Raw genomic sequence first — 15,047 nt, forward strand, 5'->3', positions numbered from 1 at the left:
CCGTTAGGCATGACATTAGATGCGAGGCAGAATCGGACGGAAGGTTTCGATGGAAACTTGACCAATAAACGTTGCGTTTACACAGCAACGCTAATCCGGTTTAGGTTGGTGGGCTGGTCAGTACTGAAGCGTTTTAATTTGTTTCTTATCGCTCGTTACACGTAAATAAGAACTATATCGCAAATACAACAGCTTGCGCTCTATCTATGTAAATGTATATCGAGTCTATTAATTCCACGTCTTGCTTCAACTAGTTCTTTACGGTTTGACTTTGCATCACCGGCTTTACGCGCGTGCGTAAGAACGTAGTTGTGCCGTGTCGGTTTTCGCGAGCGACTACTATTTCCAATTAATCACGCTCATCTTCGCGCCGCCCGCGAAGATAACGACCGTATTATCCGCCAACGGGAGAAAGTAGATGGTTTTGTATGGTGACGAGCTCGCGCGCAAATTTATTTTATAAATTGACGATGATTCCGCGGCGCGATCCGCGGAATCGCTTCGAATGTCTCCCACCACTCTAGGACGTCCTAATCGAATATCACCGCGAAGAGCATCTTTTGCGTCTGATCGAGAGTATTCCGATGCCGGAGATACGTGCCAAATGTTCCGTTAGGAGGCCTCCGCCCTGAGAGACCATTAGCATCACTTTCAAACGTCTCGACGTCTTACTCGTTAAATATACTCGCAACGTTATGAATGTATTATCACACACGGAACGGACGAAACCTGTAAGATACGACGGTCGATTCGACGATATGTACTGATTGCACGTATGTACACATCGTGAGATAACAATATATTTATTATAACAGGTATAATATGGCATACAACACATACATATATATATATATAAATCGATTCTCTCAGAACATACTTGTTGGTTATTCTACACCATCCCTTCCTATCTTCGGTCTACCACCATCCCTTCCTATTTTCTAGCGAGATATCGCGAGTCTTTTCGGCGTAACGAAAGAAGACTTCCAATTTATTACATTGTGATGCGATGCGATACATATCGGCATTGTTTGACTACCAATTTCGCTCGATATTTGCTCGGCAATAACGCGATGGATTAGATTACGTGACTGTGCGTCTACAAATAGAAACGAAGAGAGAAATTTATAACTAATTAGCATCAACTTAAGACCCATGGTATCACATATGTATATGAGGTGTGTGCAAAAATTACTTCTTTCTTTATCTGATGTAGCGCAGCGAAATGTAATTTGCGCGCCAAATGACGCGATGATTTGTTCGAAAACTTCGAGAAAAATTCTTCGAGCTTCGAGGCTAATTCTCATCGGCTCAATTTCCGGCGGCGATCGAAGTATCCTGCGGAAATCGAGCTAGTCGCTGATGAATGAAAGCGAGGATGAGAGACGCTGAAGCGTACAAACAGATCGAGTATCAGGAACTAGCTGTACGAGGTCGGTAAGAATTTAAATAGAAATTTCAATTAAAATTGAAAATATTATCAAGTTGAATATTAAACACTCTGTCATTCCAGTGAGCTATTTTTTTCTAACGTATATCGTTCTACGGACCCAGGAAAAAAAAAGGTCATACATAAATTCATTTTTTCTCGAAACTTTGCGTGCTATGTTTTTGGGACGCGCACTTCTCATAAATATTGTTATTAATGACAGAGTCATATTCAAATATATCACGATATTTACATGTAAATGAAACGAGAAAAATTTGCCATTGCATAAAACATCGAATTGTGTAATTCAGCAATCACCGGAGTTGATATCAACTGCGGGAATATAATAATAACGTGTAATATTCGCATTAAACTTTACTTCGTAAAATTCAGTATAAAAAAGACAACAAACTTACGTTTCGCTAAATCGATTAACCAACATCTGATTTATTACTGCAATACGAAGTAACTTAATCATATGACAGGATATCTTACCTAATTTGAGCACCTTGAATATTGTTTCAACCAAGCAAAATAAGAAATCTCTCAGACAAAAATTGTAAGATCTCGAAGGAGACATAAAACAGTGACTTTAATGCTATTTTAAGTAGAATCGTAAGACTCATGACTTGTTCTTGTAAGACTTGTAAGAACTTATGCATAAATCAGCAATTCTATGCCTACCGTATATCAATCTCTCGTAAATATCTACGATTTCTCGTAAATTTTACGGCTAGCTAGAAACTGTAACGGCAAAGTTACAATTTCTGAATTTTACTAAGACTTTTAGTGTTATTATGAACAGAAGAATCGATTTGTGTTAAAAAGAAAACTAGGTGATTCCAGAAAAAAAATGAAATTGACCTTGAAATGACCTTGAATTGTTGACTATATGCAAAGTTACGAATAGCATATTGGCATCCGAATGAAGAAATGGACGTCGCCCTCGAAATAAATTCTCTCCCGGCGAGCATAAAGACGTCTTAGACAATAAGGTGTCTGAACGACGTCTCTGAGATGTCTTCTAGGCATGCAAGTTATATGGCTTGCTCGCGTAAAATGCACGGACATTCGAACTCGGGGTCCTTCTCGAATTCGTCCCGCGGCTCCCGGAGATTGATGTAGCGCCGTCGTCTCGGCAATTACCCGTGCGGCAATATTTGTTCGTCCCCTTCGTCGACCCTTCCACGGCATCCTAAGTAGCCTTTATCGCGCGTACGAGCGAGCGAGCGCGCTGGGTAAAAACGTGTCCCAATTTCGCGTCGTGCATTTCGCAACTCGTATTTTATTCCCGTCGCGCGCGCAATTTATCTCGCTTCCACCTGCGCAAATACCGTTGCGAAATGCGGTTTCGCGGCGCCGCACCGCTGGGACGCTCGTGCGCGACGGAATTTGCCGGCGGAAGCGGATACGAAGAATTCGTCCAACGGAGGTTCTCCGGCCTCCGTGATTGCGTACAGCTCTTCCACATTTCTTTTCATCCTTGTTTTATTAAGATTATTCAATTTACGTACATTAATTTATGTACATTAAACTTTACAGCGAGTTTCTCGCCCTTCTTTTGTTCTTAGTAAGACCGGCGAAATTCGCTCTACCTGAGGTGGAAGAAAAATCATAACGTTCCATTAGGAAGAAACGTATGTTCTAAGGGAGGAGAACATTTTCTTCTTGGTTGTCCGTCAAGTAGTTTATAAGTGGTACAAGTAATTTATAAGTACATAAGTACACGCATGCACGTTAATTGTCATACATCAGTTTACCTTCTATTTTGTACTTTAGATTTTTTTAACGTGCACTCTTCGACACGAATTGCGCTTTAACCTTCGTGTGCGTCTTCTCCTTTTACGTTCTTACTTATTATATCTATATATGTTATTTCGCAACAGTCGAATCACTAAGTCTAATCGCTACATGAATAGTCGGGCATTCATTGAGCTTCTTTTGTAATATTGAATACAACAGCGACGCTGTCAAATTTGACTACCCGGATACCCGGGTCTTTCGGTATCTGAGTAAATACGGCGAATTTCAAACATTATTATCTATTAGAAAAGTCAAGAATTTGTAACATCTGAAATTAGCCGCAAAATCAGTCACTGAAAGACTCGGATACTCGGATACTTAGTCAAAATTGACAGCACTAGATAGTAGTATCGTGAGATACGTCTTCGATATTAACAAACTTTGGCACAATGCAAAATATTAAAACGGTGATAAATATTTCGCAAATTTTTATTAGAGAAAACAAACTTTAAATAAAACCGATGTAATAATTTTCTTAACCGTTGCATTCAAGCGCAGCAGAATACACTTAAAGTCAGTCGGAGTGACGTCCCTAAAGGTTTTGTATGTTTCCGTTATTAAGTAACGAAATTCCAAGCTTTCTCATCACTCTGTAAATTAATATATATACCTCTCTCTCTCTCAATATGTGTGTGTGTGTGTATGTGTGTTGAGTTTAGCGGAATAACTTAAGCAATTCAAATAATATTCTTAAAATTAATTAAAAAAAAACACAAACAGAGCAACTTCGACTAGAGTTTGATCACCTGAATAAACATTTAACTATCACGTCAAACAAATTTTCGTGTAGTTCTCAATTGGAAGAACAAATTAGAATACAATATGTAAGCCGCAAAATACATCATTATGTGTAAAAATCTTTATCTAGGCATTTGCACGCAAAATTTTATCGTCGTGTTTTACGCCGTATTGACTACTCGAGCAACGATCGCGTGTTGTCCAACCGAGACACAAATATGACTCAATATTCAGAATTATATTTACAACTATAATGTTCTTCCTATTACATAAACCGACAAAACGCATTCTCATGCAATATCGTTCCGTCATTTCTGCTTCACTTACTTTGTTAATTACCATAAAAAGAAACATGCTTATTTCCCAACCTATTACGTATGCAACAGTTGCAGAACAATGTATGACGAGAAGGCCATTTTCATTGTATTTACAAGTGATTCGTGAAATTCATGATAGAACACCGTGACCAAGTGTAGTATTAAAAATCTATTCTGCTTCGAGGGTGTCGTCACAACCAGAATTCTACCATTCCTCTGATACGCTAAGTCTATTGGTTGAATATCCTGCATAACGCAGAATATTCTACGTATGGAACTCTCTCCGCATGATTTTAAAGGCACCTAGTGACCGAGGTGTTTCGAGTTTCCTAACAGACTAAATAATTCGCTTAATATTCTGCAAATGTGATTGCCTTTAGCATAATTCTATCGCATAATTCTAAAAGAGATTGATTCGAACTCGATCGTTCTGAGAAAGAAAGATCATTTTTGGCTCTCACGATATTTGAATCTAGAACAATGTGGTCCGATATATATACCCTTTCCCTTTCTTAGACCATTTTAATTATTCCGGTAATTAAATCCCCATCAATTCAATCAACCTCGGTGACAGTCGAGGATTACACTTGAAACGATCAGCCGGTCAGATTCACTAAGAAAGCATGAAAACGATGTCTCGAAAATACGATGGAACTATGTACATAATCTCACAACCTGACGAGCATATTTAGAGCCAAGTAACCAGTTAATTGAGATTCAGCGTGACGTGATACGGAGGCCGCCATACGGCAGCTCATGGCAGTAAAAGTGCTAACGTAAATAATATTTCGAAGAACGCGGTGCACCTCTACCATATCCTATCATTTTCATTTGCTTAAACGAAAATGGAATACATACATCTGTTTCTGAGAAACGAAAAATGACGAATCCTAGACTTACTCACTGATAAGAAGATTCGCTAATCGTAACGTTCTTCTGACCTAAAAAAAGAATTAATTTAAATTTACACTCTTGCTTATCAGAAGCAAGATTTCCTTAAAACAAATACGATGTTTCTGTTAATTCCAATTCACGAGCTCGTGAATGAGGTTTCGTTGTATAAACTGATATTTGGTTATCTTATCTGCAAAATATATTATTAAGTAAGAATATCGACTGCGGTATCGCTAATAGGCGCGCTAGGAGTCAATTAAGGCTGGCGTCGCAGGTGACAATGCTGCTGATATCCTCGTGACCAGAGTGTGCGCATATGGACACATATAGACACACGGACGTATAGACACGTGGATTCGGGTATGACGAGAATGTCGGTAAACATTGAATCAAATGATTGATCGCCAAGTGCGACGGTTGTTTATGGCGGCGCTGAGTGGGGGGGCTGGGGTCAGCAATTTGAAACAGCGCTATGCTTCTCGTCGGCGTAATAGGATACCGTTACCACATCGCCACCTACGTTGATCAGGCACTGACCCTGGGAACATCGGCATCAATCAGGTTCCTGTTAGTTTTTCATGATCAAATACATTCAGACTGATCGCAAAATTGTGCAATTGATAAGTCTTCAGACATATTTTGTCATATTTATCAGCCCTTGGTTTAAAGAAAGAATAATAGACCTTCAAGAGCCAAAGCACAGATTTCCTAATGTTATTAAATATTAACATTATCAATAATATATCTCGGCAAAAGGATATAAAGCTTATATGTGTATTGATTATTCTCCGGTCTACGTACGCGGAGAATCAACCTTCCACGCCGAGCGAATGCTTTATTTCTTTTAATTCCTCAAGGGACTATGCCATAAAATGCCAATAAACTCATCCGTCTATCCAATATTTATTAATTTCTTCATTCTGACAAAAGAGAACAAGCGCATGGAAAAAGGGGGGGAAGACACTGAAGTAAAAGCGATGTTCCGACTTACTTGATTTTTGTGTGGGCTATGAAGAAGTACACACTGCGTCATTGAGAACGCGACCATAGCGTTACCCCCTAATGCTGTGATGTGGGCGCGAACGATTGCGAGAACTTCCATTACGAAACTGTGAGTGAAACCACTCAGTCCACCATTCTATTCACACACACCATCGTCGTTAACGATCACTCTATCACGACTTCAGTATTTCGTGAATTATCTAATTTAAGGAGGAGGTAATTTAACAGGAAAAAGCTCACCTCCCGTATAGATGTACTTTCGCGGATGAAGAAGAAATTTAAGTTGCCTTGGTATCTCTCTATCCTGCCACCCGGCAGGTAAGATAAAGGTGTTATGTCTACGCCGTATCTCCCTTTCAAAGGCACCTGCAACAGAGAGTAAAATGAAAATTCACTAAAAACTCGGCAGAATAAATTAGAGCTCAGTAGAAAGTAAGAAAAAAGAGCGAGAGAGAGAGAGAGAGAGAGAGAGCGAATAACATTAAATCAGGATACATTTAAAGGAGGAATTCTCACATGTTTATGTCTGTGAGTCGCAAACGTCTTCGAACGTAAAGGCGAACGTGGCCTCGGCTTCTGCATAGAAACGCTGTTTGAAACTGCGAAGCTTCCCACACAAGTGCGAACCGCATTGTCGGATGCGACGTTATTATCCACGTGATCCTCATCTAGGCTAAATATCATATCACTGTCATCTAGCGGAAAGAAAACAAACAGCGTTATTAAGTGTTCGACGAGGAGGGAGGAGAGGGTAATTCCACATGTCACGTAATATTGGAAGGGGGCAAATATTTTGCGATGAAATTATAAAAAAGGGAAAGAGGGGAAGGTAAAAAAAAATATCCAAATTTAGCGTGACGTAATCATCAAATGGCCCTTAAACGCAGTTCGCGTGCGGAATTGCTTGAAGAAGTACCTGACTTCCTCACTTGATCCTTGCTCAAGGAACGACATACGATTTTCTTTTTGTATCTGTCCGTTCTCAGGGGTTCTCCCAGTCCAAGCGCCATGCCGACGACGGTTACTTGTATCTCATCCTGCTCGGGTAGCGCTACTCTGAACTGCATATCGCAGAGCGCGCAGGGAACCATCCTCCTCAGCTTAAAGCATAAGGACTGAAACAAAGCGGGATTGCGCGTCACAACGAATGTAGCATGTAGTCATGTTGCATCGCACGGAGCGGTAACGCTACCTGAAGTAATCGGGCGAAGAACTTGGACGGCATCGTCGCGGACTGTCCCGCGGGAATCTTCGTCCTCGAGACTTGCGTAAACATCTGCAAATTTCGGACGATTTCCAAATCCTCCAGGCCGGGAATCGTCTGCGTGTTTACCACGTGAAAGTCGTCGGGCGGCCTGTCGTCCATCAACGACGATATCCGATCCAGGTCCTCGATGTCGTCCACCTCCAAGACGCAGGTGTCACGCGTACCCATTCCGAGGTCAAGTTCCGGTAAGTCCTCGTCCGACTCGTCCGTATCGGAAGTACTCGTGATGCGTGCGCTTTCTGCTTCCTGAAATCGCGCAAAATTGACGACGGAAAGATAAACGTTAGGACACGCTGCATCGCTGACATGAGAAGGTTTGAAACGCGACAACGACAAGTTTATATTTATACATAGTTCCGTAGGAGAGATACCGCGCGCGTTTACGTACGCCGGTGGGCTTCAGGTGATAAAACTCCCGATTCTTCTTCACCGTCTCCACGATGGACTTTTGAATCTCCGCCAGTTGCTCGTCGTTGTGCCACGAATTACCGGACGCTATTTTCGGGACGATGGGCGGCGGCAACGCCGTAAGGTAGAGCGCGGTGCCCACCGCCATACCGATTATCAGACGCTCCCCCACGGAGACCTGCAGCCTGAGGCCGAAGATCGCGTTCATGCCCTTCATCCGGAGCTTGTTCAGCAGCAGACTGTGGAGCTCGTACTCCAGGAAGGGCAGGCAGTCGGATATCTCCTTGGCGTTCAGCTCGCCCCGCAGGTCCTTCTTGTTCTTGCACACGGTCGCCTGGATGAAGCAACCCCTGCCGGTCGTCGGTATGTTCGCCGGCACTTCGATCGTCGTGAACATCACGTCCGGCACCCGGGCGCGCTTGCATACGGCGCACTTCGACACGTTCACGCGGAACGGCACGCTCTTCTCGCTGTACGGCAAGTGGCAGAGGTTACACCGCAACTGAGCCTGGCCGCAAGGCCCCTCGTGATCGTTGTTCTCCGAAGAGTGCCTGCACGCTTTGCCGCTCTGCCGTTCCGAGTGATTCGCCACCGGCGTCTCGCCGTCGGCCTTCTCCGTCTTCGTCGCCGCCGGCTTCAGCTGGCCTTTCTCGCGATCCGAGTCCACCGAGGCCGCCGTGCCCAGCTGGAGCTTGTTCATACCTACCCCGTCCGGTTCCTGGGCCGAATTGTGCAGGTTTATGACCGCCGCCGTGCCGGAGGCGCTCAACACGCACACGTCGTCGCTGTAGGAAAGGGTCGTTCGTATCAATGATGTGTGGAACATTTGATTTAGAAAGAGTATGTCAGAGTGTGGTATAGAACGTTACTGAAAACCGATTACACCGATTCCGGAAATAAGTTCCCGAACAATCTCATCGGTGTAACTGAACTTTCCGAATCAGGCGAAACAAGGAGGAAACTTGACGCGTGTCCGCGAGCGTTTGAATTCTCGTGACGTTTCGCTTCGATCGGTGCTACAACCTGCGCAACGACATCTCACCATATACTGGTTTCTTCTTTGTAGCCTATAACTACGTTGCAAGCCAACGCTCTCGCGTGTGATCTAACTTCCATTCTGATCTCGGTCCACCAAGCGTCACGGCCCTCCGGCTCCTCCAGGTTGCTTATCCTCTCAAGCAGCTTCACCGATCTCGAGCTCACCAGACCGCCTATCTCCAGATATATAATTCAGTTTGTTGTGGCATTCGGCCTGACGTCAACGGTTTCCCTTCGTTGGAACCGTTTTAATTTTATTCACTAGCTACCAATTGGACGCGCTATACCTTAGATCGAGGGTACGGAATCCAAGACATGTAGTATGAGCTTAATTACCTATATGTAGTATGAAGCCAGGCGGATAGTGTTGCATGGTAATGAACGGGTACTCTAACATTTCCAAGGTGTCCTGGTTCATGGATCTAACTACCGCGGCCGGTGTCCTTAACGGTGCTGCCATCGATCTATCATTGTTGCCAAGAGAGTTACCTGAGACAACATGATCGTTCCTCTCATCCTCACTTTCTTCCCTCTTATAAACTAATTTTTTTCTTCTTAATTAAAAGTGGCTTAATTAAACTGATTTAATGAAAAGTTACTTAATTAGAAGTGATGAAAGACCATTAATATATCGCTGGGGTACGTATGCACGTAAAAAGAGACTAAAAGTTTTCTTATTATAAAAAATAAAAAAAAAGAAAAACCTGAAGCTTCGAAAAAAAATCTCTCAATATCTTGATACTTTTCTTATCGTCTTTTAGTCGTCTCTATGATCATCAACCGATTCTATCGTGACTACATGCGGTCTCATTAAAGCGACGAGAATGTCCATTTTTATTTTAAAAATTAGGTTTATTATAAAAAAAAAAGAAAACCTATAAAAATGACTGGGACTTTCGGAAAAGTCTCGCATTATCTTGATATTGTTCTTTAGTCGTTTGCTATTAATCGATCGCTGCACAGGGAAAAATAAGCATCGCCGGACTTTCCGCCCGGGAAGGGGGAGCCTACCTTTCGGAGTGACGCTCAAGTCGGAATCGCTCGACCTCCTGTGAAGCGGCACGCTGGCGAGCGTTCTGCTCGCCGGCGACTGGGAGACCTTAGCCGCGACGGACGGGACGGCCGGGAGCGGATAAGACGGGCTGATCGAGGACGCCGCCTCTTGGTCCTGCTGCCTAAGATCGGGGAAAGGACGGGACACACACGAGTTGTAAGTCATATTAGCCGTGTTAGTGGGCTCGGTGTGATCGATGTGACATAATGTTTCGCCTAGATTACAGACGCTACTGCATTTGCGTATCGCGACCGCGTCGCGGCTCGCGGTCGGTTCGCTGGCCGCGTTAGGCGACACGTCGCTGCGGCTCTCGAGCGGTCTCTTCGAGATTTCGGACGCGTCGTCCGCTCGACTCGAGCCGGCTGGTGTGCGCGTATGATTAGGAGGATTATGATGACGTCGGTGGTGATGATGGTGATGACGACGGTGGCGACGACAGTCGGCCAAGCTGGGGAGGGAGGAGCCGCAGGAACGGGGGCGGGACGAGGGTACCGGACGGTGGCCCGAGGACAGGCAGTCGGGGGTGGAGGAGACGCGGGGCACGCGGAAGGAAGCGTCCCTCTCCTGATGGCGTCTCCTCGTGGACGCGCGCGAAGGAGACGACCTCTCGCGCCTCCTCCGTCTGCTCCTCAACGAGACGGCTCTCTTGACGCGGCGCGTCGACGCGCGCTCAGCCATCATCTTCGTGTCGATCAACCTGATCAGGTCCAACATGCACCTCTGCCTCTCCGAGGTCAGCCTGGAGCGCCTTTCCCCGTGACGTGGCGAAGCTGCGTCGGTCGTCCTCCGCGGCGCGTCCTTCTTCTCGTCCAGCGACGGGGATTCACCGGGTCGCGCCGATCGCCTCTCTGCCTGCGTGGGCAGGCTACGCGCCCGACAGAGATCTCGTTGATGCCGCGTGAGATGCACACGGTGCGTCTTTTCCTGGGACGAGCCGCGTTGCTCGTCCTCCTCCACCCTCAGGCTCGACTTGGCGGAGGCGTCTTGGACGTCTCGCGGCTGATCAACGGATGACAGGGGACCGTCGGTGTCCGTCGGGTCGCGCGACCCGTCCGGCGAGGCATCCTCGTCGCTCGGTAACAGTCGGCACGCGTCGACATCCGAGCAGCTCTCGTGGACGTCCACGGTGATGATGGGGATGATCTCGTCGGGTCTCCCTGTGCCCCCCGGCACGTCCGAGTCGACCTGCAGGGTGGAGCGGGTCCCGTTTCTCCGGTGGGTGCTCGGCGAGCGTCCCGCCCCGTCGGACCCGTCGAGCGAGTATCTCGAATCGTGCAGGATGTTGTAGCTGGTGTTGTCCTCCGACGAGTCGTCGTCCGGGCTGTCTTCTTCGTCAAAGGAGGACGCCTCGGTCTCGCCGGTCGACGACGAGGCGTCCTGCTCGAGTTGGGTCTTGACGTCGCCGGCTTCTTCCTCGCAGCAGAATTTACTCTCTTCGTCGCGGGGCTGCTCGTTGCTGGAGGCAACGATAGACTCGCCGATCTTCACCAGAGGCATGGTCTGTATGGATCCGATGAGCAACGCGGCCATTACCTTACCGGCCTTCGTTTCCTTCAGGCTTCTCGGCTCCCTCGGCGTGGGGTTGCGCACGCTCACGATGAAAGATCGGACCGGGTCGGCGAGGCAGTTCTCCTCGCCGACCGGGTCGAATTTGTCGCGAAGGCTTCGGATCTGTCTGGAGAGCCGGTTGTTGGGCGACTGCCTCCTGGTGGAGTCTTCCGGCGGAGCCAGCATCGTGCGCAGAGATTTCACCGTCTCGTCGATCAGACACTCCGGCGTGGTGGGTTCAGGAGCGCCGAAGGTCCTCAGGCTGAGGGTGCTCGAGGTGTTGGAGCGGAAGAAGGGGATGCGGGGTCTCTTGTGCGTCGCGTGTCCGGGTGTCTCCAAGCGCGTTAGCGAGCACGAGGACTTGGCATGGGAGAACGGGAGACGCGTCCTGTCCGCGAGTCTCGTCGGTATGCGCAAAGGGTAAGAAGCGGGAACGGGAGTGAAGAGCAGCAGCGCGCTGTCGTCGGGAGGCTCGGTTTTAGTGCGTGGAGGAAGCGCGAGCGCGGCACTCCTACGTAAACGCATGCAAGTGGGAAGGACAGAAAAATAGATCCATTAATTTTCGCATGAGCCACGCAGCCACGAGAGCGTGAGAGTGGTGCGCGAACGAAGACAAAGAAAACCCGGATGAGGAAGGACGCTCCTCCTCCGAGAAGGAACACAATTATTCGCTCGGCTCTCTTTAGCCGAACTGGCTGCACCAGTTCAAGAAATTTGCGCTGAAATGCACACTGAAACATGAGAATCTCGTACGTATGACTCAGTGTGTACGTAAATTTCTTGGATCGGTTCGGCTAAAAAGAACAAACCACCTACGTTCATCACAGGAAATGATCGGACGGCGCTCAAGGGGATGCCGAGGTCGACGACGAACTTGATACACGTCGATAACGCGGAGGCGATCTTCAAAATGTTATGTTGCGTAAACACTGATACAATCTTACTGCCTTTGTATTTCTTGTACGCTATCTAATTTTGTGCGGCCCGTGCAACGTAAGGAGAGAAATCGGTATTTCGCCGGCGAAGTTTTCAAGTATAGCACCCCCTTAAGACCTCCGTTTCCTCGCTGCATTTATCCTGATTCGTGACACCGTGAGAGAGAAAACAAATGTCCCAAATTCTTGAGGAATAAAATTGAAGTAAAAGGCAACGTTAGAGACGAGAAAGACACACGTCGCAAGAATTTTGCGAGTGTGTGTTTCTCGTTTCTAACGTCACTAAGCAACGACTGCAACGAGGGACTTTAATGCCGCAACGATGCAAGCAATGGGGAGAACGATGAAGGATAATCAACAGCGCGATCCTCGTTTACCTAATTGCTTAGATTCGATTAATTCGATCGGTATGCTCGGATATCGCGCGTACCCCCAGCCGTGAGACAGCATGCCTATAACGGCCACATTTCCTTGTACGAAATTCTCGAAATAGCTCGTTCGCGAGAGAGCCAAGTTTATGGCCGTCTGTTATGCCGAGTTGGCGACACGCTTAATTCGCCCGTGCGATGCCAGACGCAATTGCGTGGTAACGTGTCGTTTATTGCAATGGTCCGACCGATTATATTTGACACTCTTCCGTGCCGATAATCGTTGATTGGACGTCTAAAAGTACTTACTCTTCGATGTTGACGCTGTCGCAGGGGAAGCCGAGAACATCGTGCAGCTTTACGAGCGTGACCGCCGTACCAATGCCTCTCGCGACGATACCGGACTCGCCTTCCAGATCGAAGTTTTGCAGATACCTGATCAAACGGTATCGGACGATGAAATAACGATAAACGACGAAACGGGGGCTATAAGCGATATATGAATAAATTTCATTGGAAAAATAGGAGGAAGCCTACGCACCCTATCACAGCGTTTCCACCGAGGTCCAGTGCTTTCAATCCGATCTTCCTCTGGACCTCTCCGCTTAACTTGAAAAACAGCGTCTGGCGCGCCTCGTTCGACGCACGGGGAGTTCTTATTTTATCGATCCACTGATATTCCGGGTCGTCGCTAACCACAAGCTCCTCCACGAACCCATGTATCATCTGGGCGTGATATCCGTACGGTATATTTGGCGCTGAAACGATATCGAGATCATTATTACCACCTATGGTAATCATTTCTCTCGGAGATTGCGAGTACATCCGGACCGAGTTGCCAGTTGTGCTTACAATAGAAAAATAGCACTCCGCAGGAGGACTGCCTAAACTTGTTGAAGTCGGAGAATAACTCCACCTTGATAATAATATTCACTTCGCCGCGTATGCCATGCATTGTGTCGTACACAGGTATCCATCCGGTCATAACTGATCCTGCGAACAAATGTGTGAATTGCAAGAAATATTTCAGAAACGGTATAAAGAGCGATAAATAGGTTTTGCATTATATATATAACGCATGTATCACCTTGTGAGCCAGCACTTGTGTTCATAGCTGCCTCCAGAGTCCAAATATTTTTTACTGGAGGTAGCATACCAGGTAACAATAGTGGATTCAAGTTTATGTAAACCTTGCCTATCGCGTCATTCGCAGAATACGTATCGTGATCCATCAGCCTGATTTGCAACGGCTCGTCTTGCAATTCAGCGTCGTCAACCTCGAATTTATACCACTCAGAATTCCACTGGGGATTCAGAGATTTTCTGCACACATCCGTCTTATACGTTATATTGCCAAACTTTAGTTCCACATATGCATCGGTTGTGTCGCCGGAACGATCCATAACAGGCAGATTACGGCCTGCTAATATTTTCACCTTTATTTTACCAGGCATCGCGTTACCTTAGGATTCAACAGACGATCTGCAACAAAGTACATTTGTCCATCAATATCAATAATTGATACGGTCAGAACATTATCAATTTTTGCTTCACGTCCGCTTTGCTGCTGTTAAATATTAAAGCATATATTTATTCATATGTTTAGGCCGACATATAGAATATTGCAAACAGTGTCAACTGCTTGTTTTTATTTGAACTTTGAGTAAGCTCGATCTTGAAATATTTTCAAAACAGATGCGCAAAAATCTTCTGAGATAAACCAAGATACCTTTACTTCGTCCCAGAGAAAGTTTCATGCAAAGAATATAACTTTCAAAATTCTCAACCGACGTACCTCGATACACGTTCGCTTAAATAATTCCCAGGATATTACGAACAACAAGTAAAGGCTCGTCAGACACTTTCTTAAGGCAATAGAAGCGCGTACTGCATTTGATCAAATTGACGTTTCACGAGCAATAATGAATATTTTGTCAATGACTAATTACATCTTCTCGATCAGCAATCGCGATCTCACATATCTCTCTTATCCTTGATACAAACTGGCAAATCGCACAATGCAAGAAAATACACGGCTCCGGCGAAACGCGTGACAGAATTTGCCTGACGATTTCGTTTCGCCAGGATAGAGTAGGTTAGAGGTCCGCTGCGATTTTACCGACGATCCATAAATTTAACTACTGTTATGCATCCTATGTGTGTCTCATTCCGACCCCGATTGAACCAATTCGCAGGGTGAGAGCACTTAATTGTAAATTATGTTCGAGACATTCGTCTTGAGACGCGCG

At 46.0% G+C, this 15,047-nt stretch overlaps 1 protein-coding gene across 2 annotated transcripts; it reads right to left on the reverse strand.

The window, feature by feature from the left end:
• Window positions 1-5: 5 nt before the first annotated feature.
• On the reverse strand, window positions 6-14,875 carry LOC106741829 (C2 domain-containing protein 5). Of its 2 annotated transcripts, none has more exons than XM_014614204.1 (15): window positions 14,594-14,875; window positions 13,886-14,280; window positions 13,651-13,791; window positions 13,340-13,556; window positions 13,108-13,233; window positions 9,905-10,068; window positions 9,230-9,382; window positions 8,898-9,066; window positions 7,836-8,640; window positions 7,373-7,693; window positions 7,097-7,295; window positions 6,697-6,875; window positions 6,421-6,546; window positions 6,170-6,316; window positions 6-5,716 (listed from the first exon to the last, which is right to left on the reverse strand). In XM_014614204.1, exons 2-15 carry the CDS (start codon window positions 14,250-14,252, stop codon window positions 5,630-5,632), a joined length of 3,201 nt encoding a protein of 1,066 aa, XP_014469690.1. In that variant the 5' UTR covers window positions 14,253-14,280; window positions 14,594-14,875; the 3' UTR covers window positions 6-5,629. The 2 variants fall into 2 exon arrangements, with proteins under 2 accessions (XP_014469690.1, XP_014469689.1); XM_014614203.1 differs by having other exon boundaries at window positions 9,905-12,006.
• Between the last annotated feature and the right edge of the window lie 172 nt (window positions 14,876-15,047).

The sequence above is a fragment of the Dinoponera quadriceps genome, unplaced genomic scaffold (genome assembly GCF_001313825.1).
Source record: "Dinoponera quadriceps isolate SergipeBrazil2010 unplaced genomic scaffold, ASM131382v1 scaffold533, whole genome shotgun sequence".
Taxonomy (NCBI): domain Eukaryota; kingdom Metazoa; phylum Arthropoda; class Insecta; order Hymenoptera; family Formicidae; genus Dinoponera; species Dinoponera quadriceps.

What these genes read in the sequence shown, in the direction of transcription:
- LOC106741829 (XM_014614203.1), bottom strand. Translation starts at nt 14,252, where the DNA reads ATGCCTGGTAAAATAAAGGTGAAAATATTAGCAGGCCGTAATCTGCCT. An exon ending in GGTGGAAACGCTGTGATAGG is followed by an intron (nt 13,234 to 13,339) that starts GTGCGTAGGCTT and finishes CCGTTTGATCAG; the next exon opens with GTATCTGCAAAACTTCGATC. An exon ending in ATAGCCCACACAAAAATCAA is followed by an intron (nt 5,717 to 6,169) that starts GTAAGTCGGAAC and finishes CGATGTTCCCAG; the next exon opens with GGTCAGTGCCTGATCAACGT.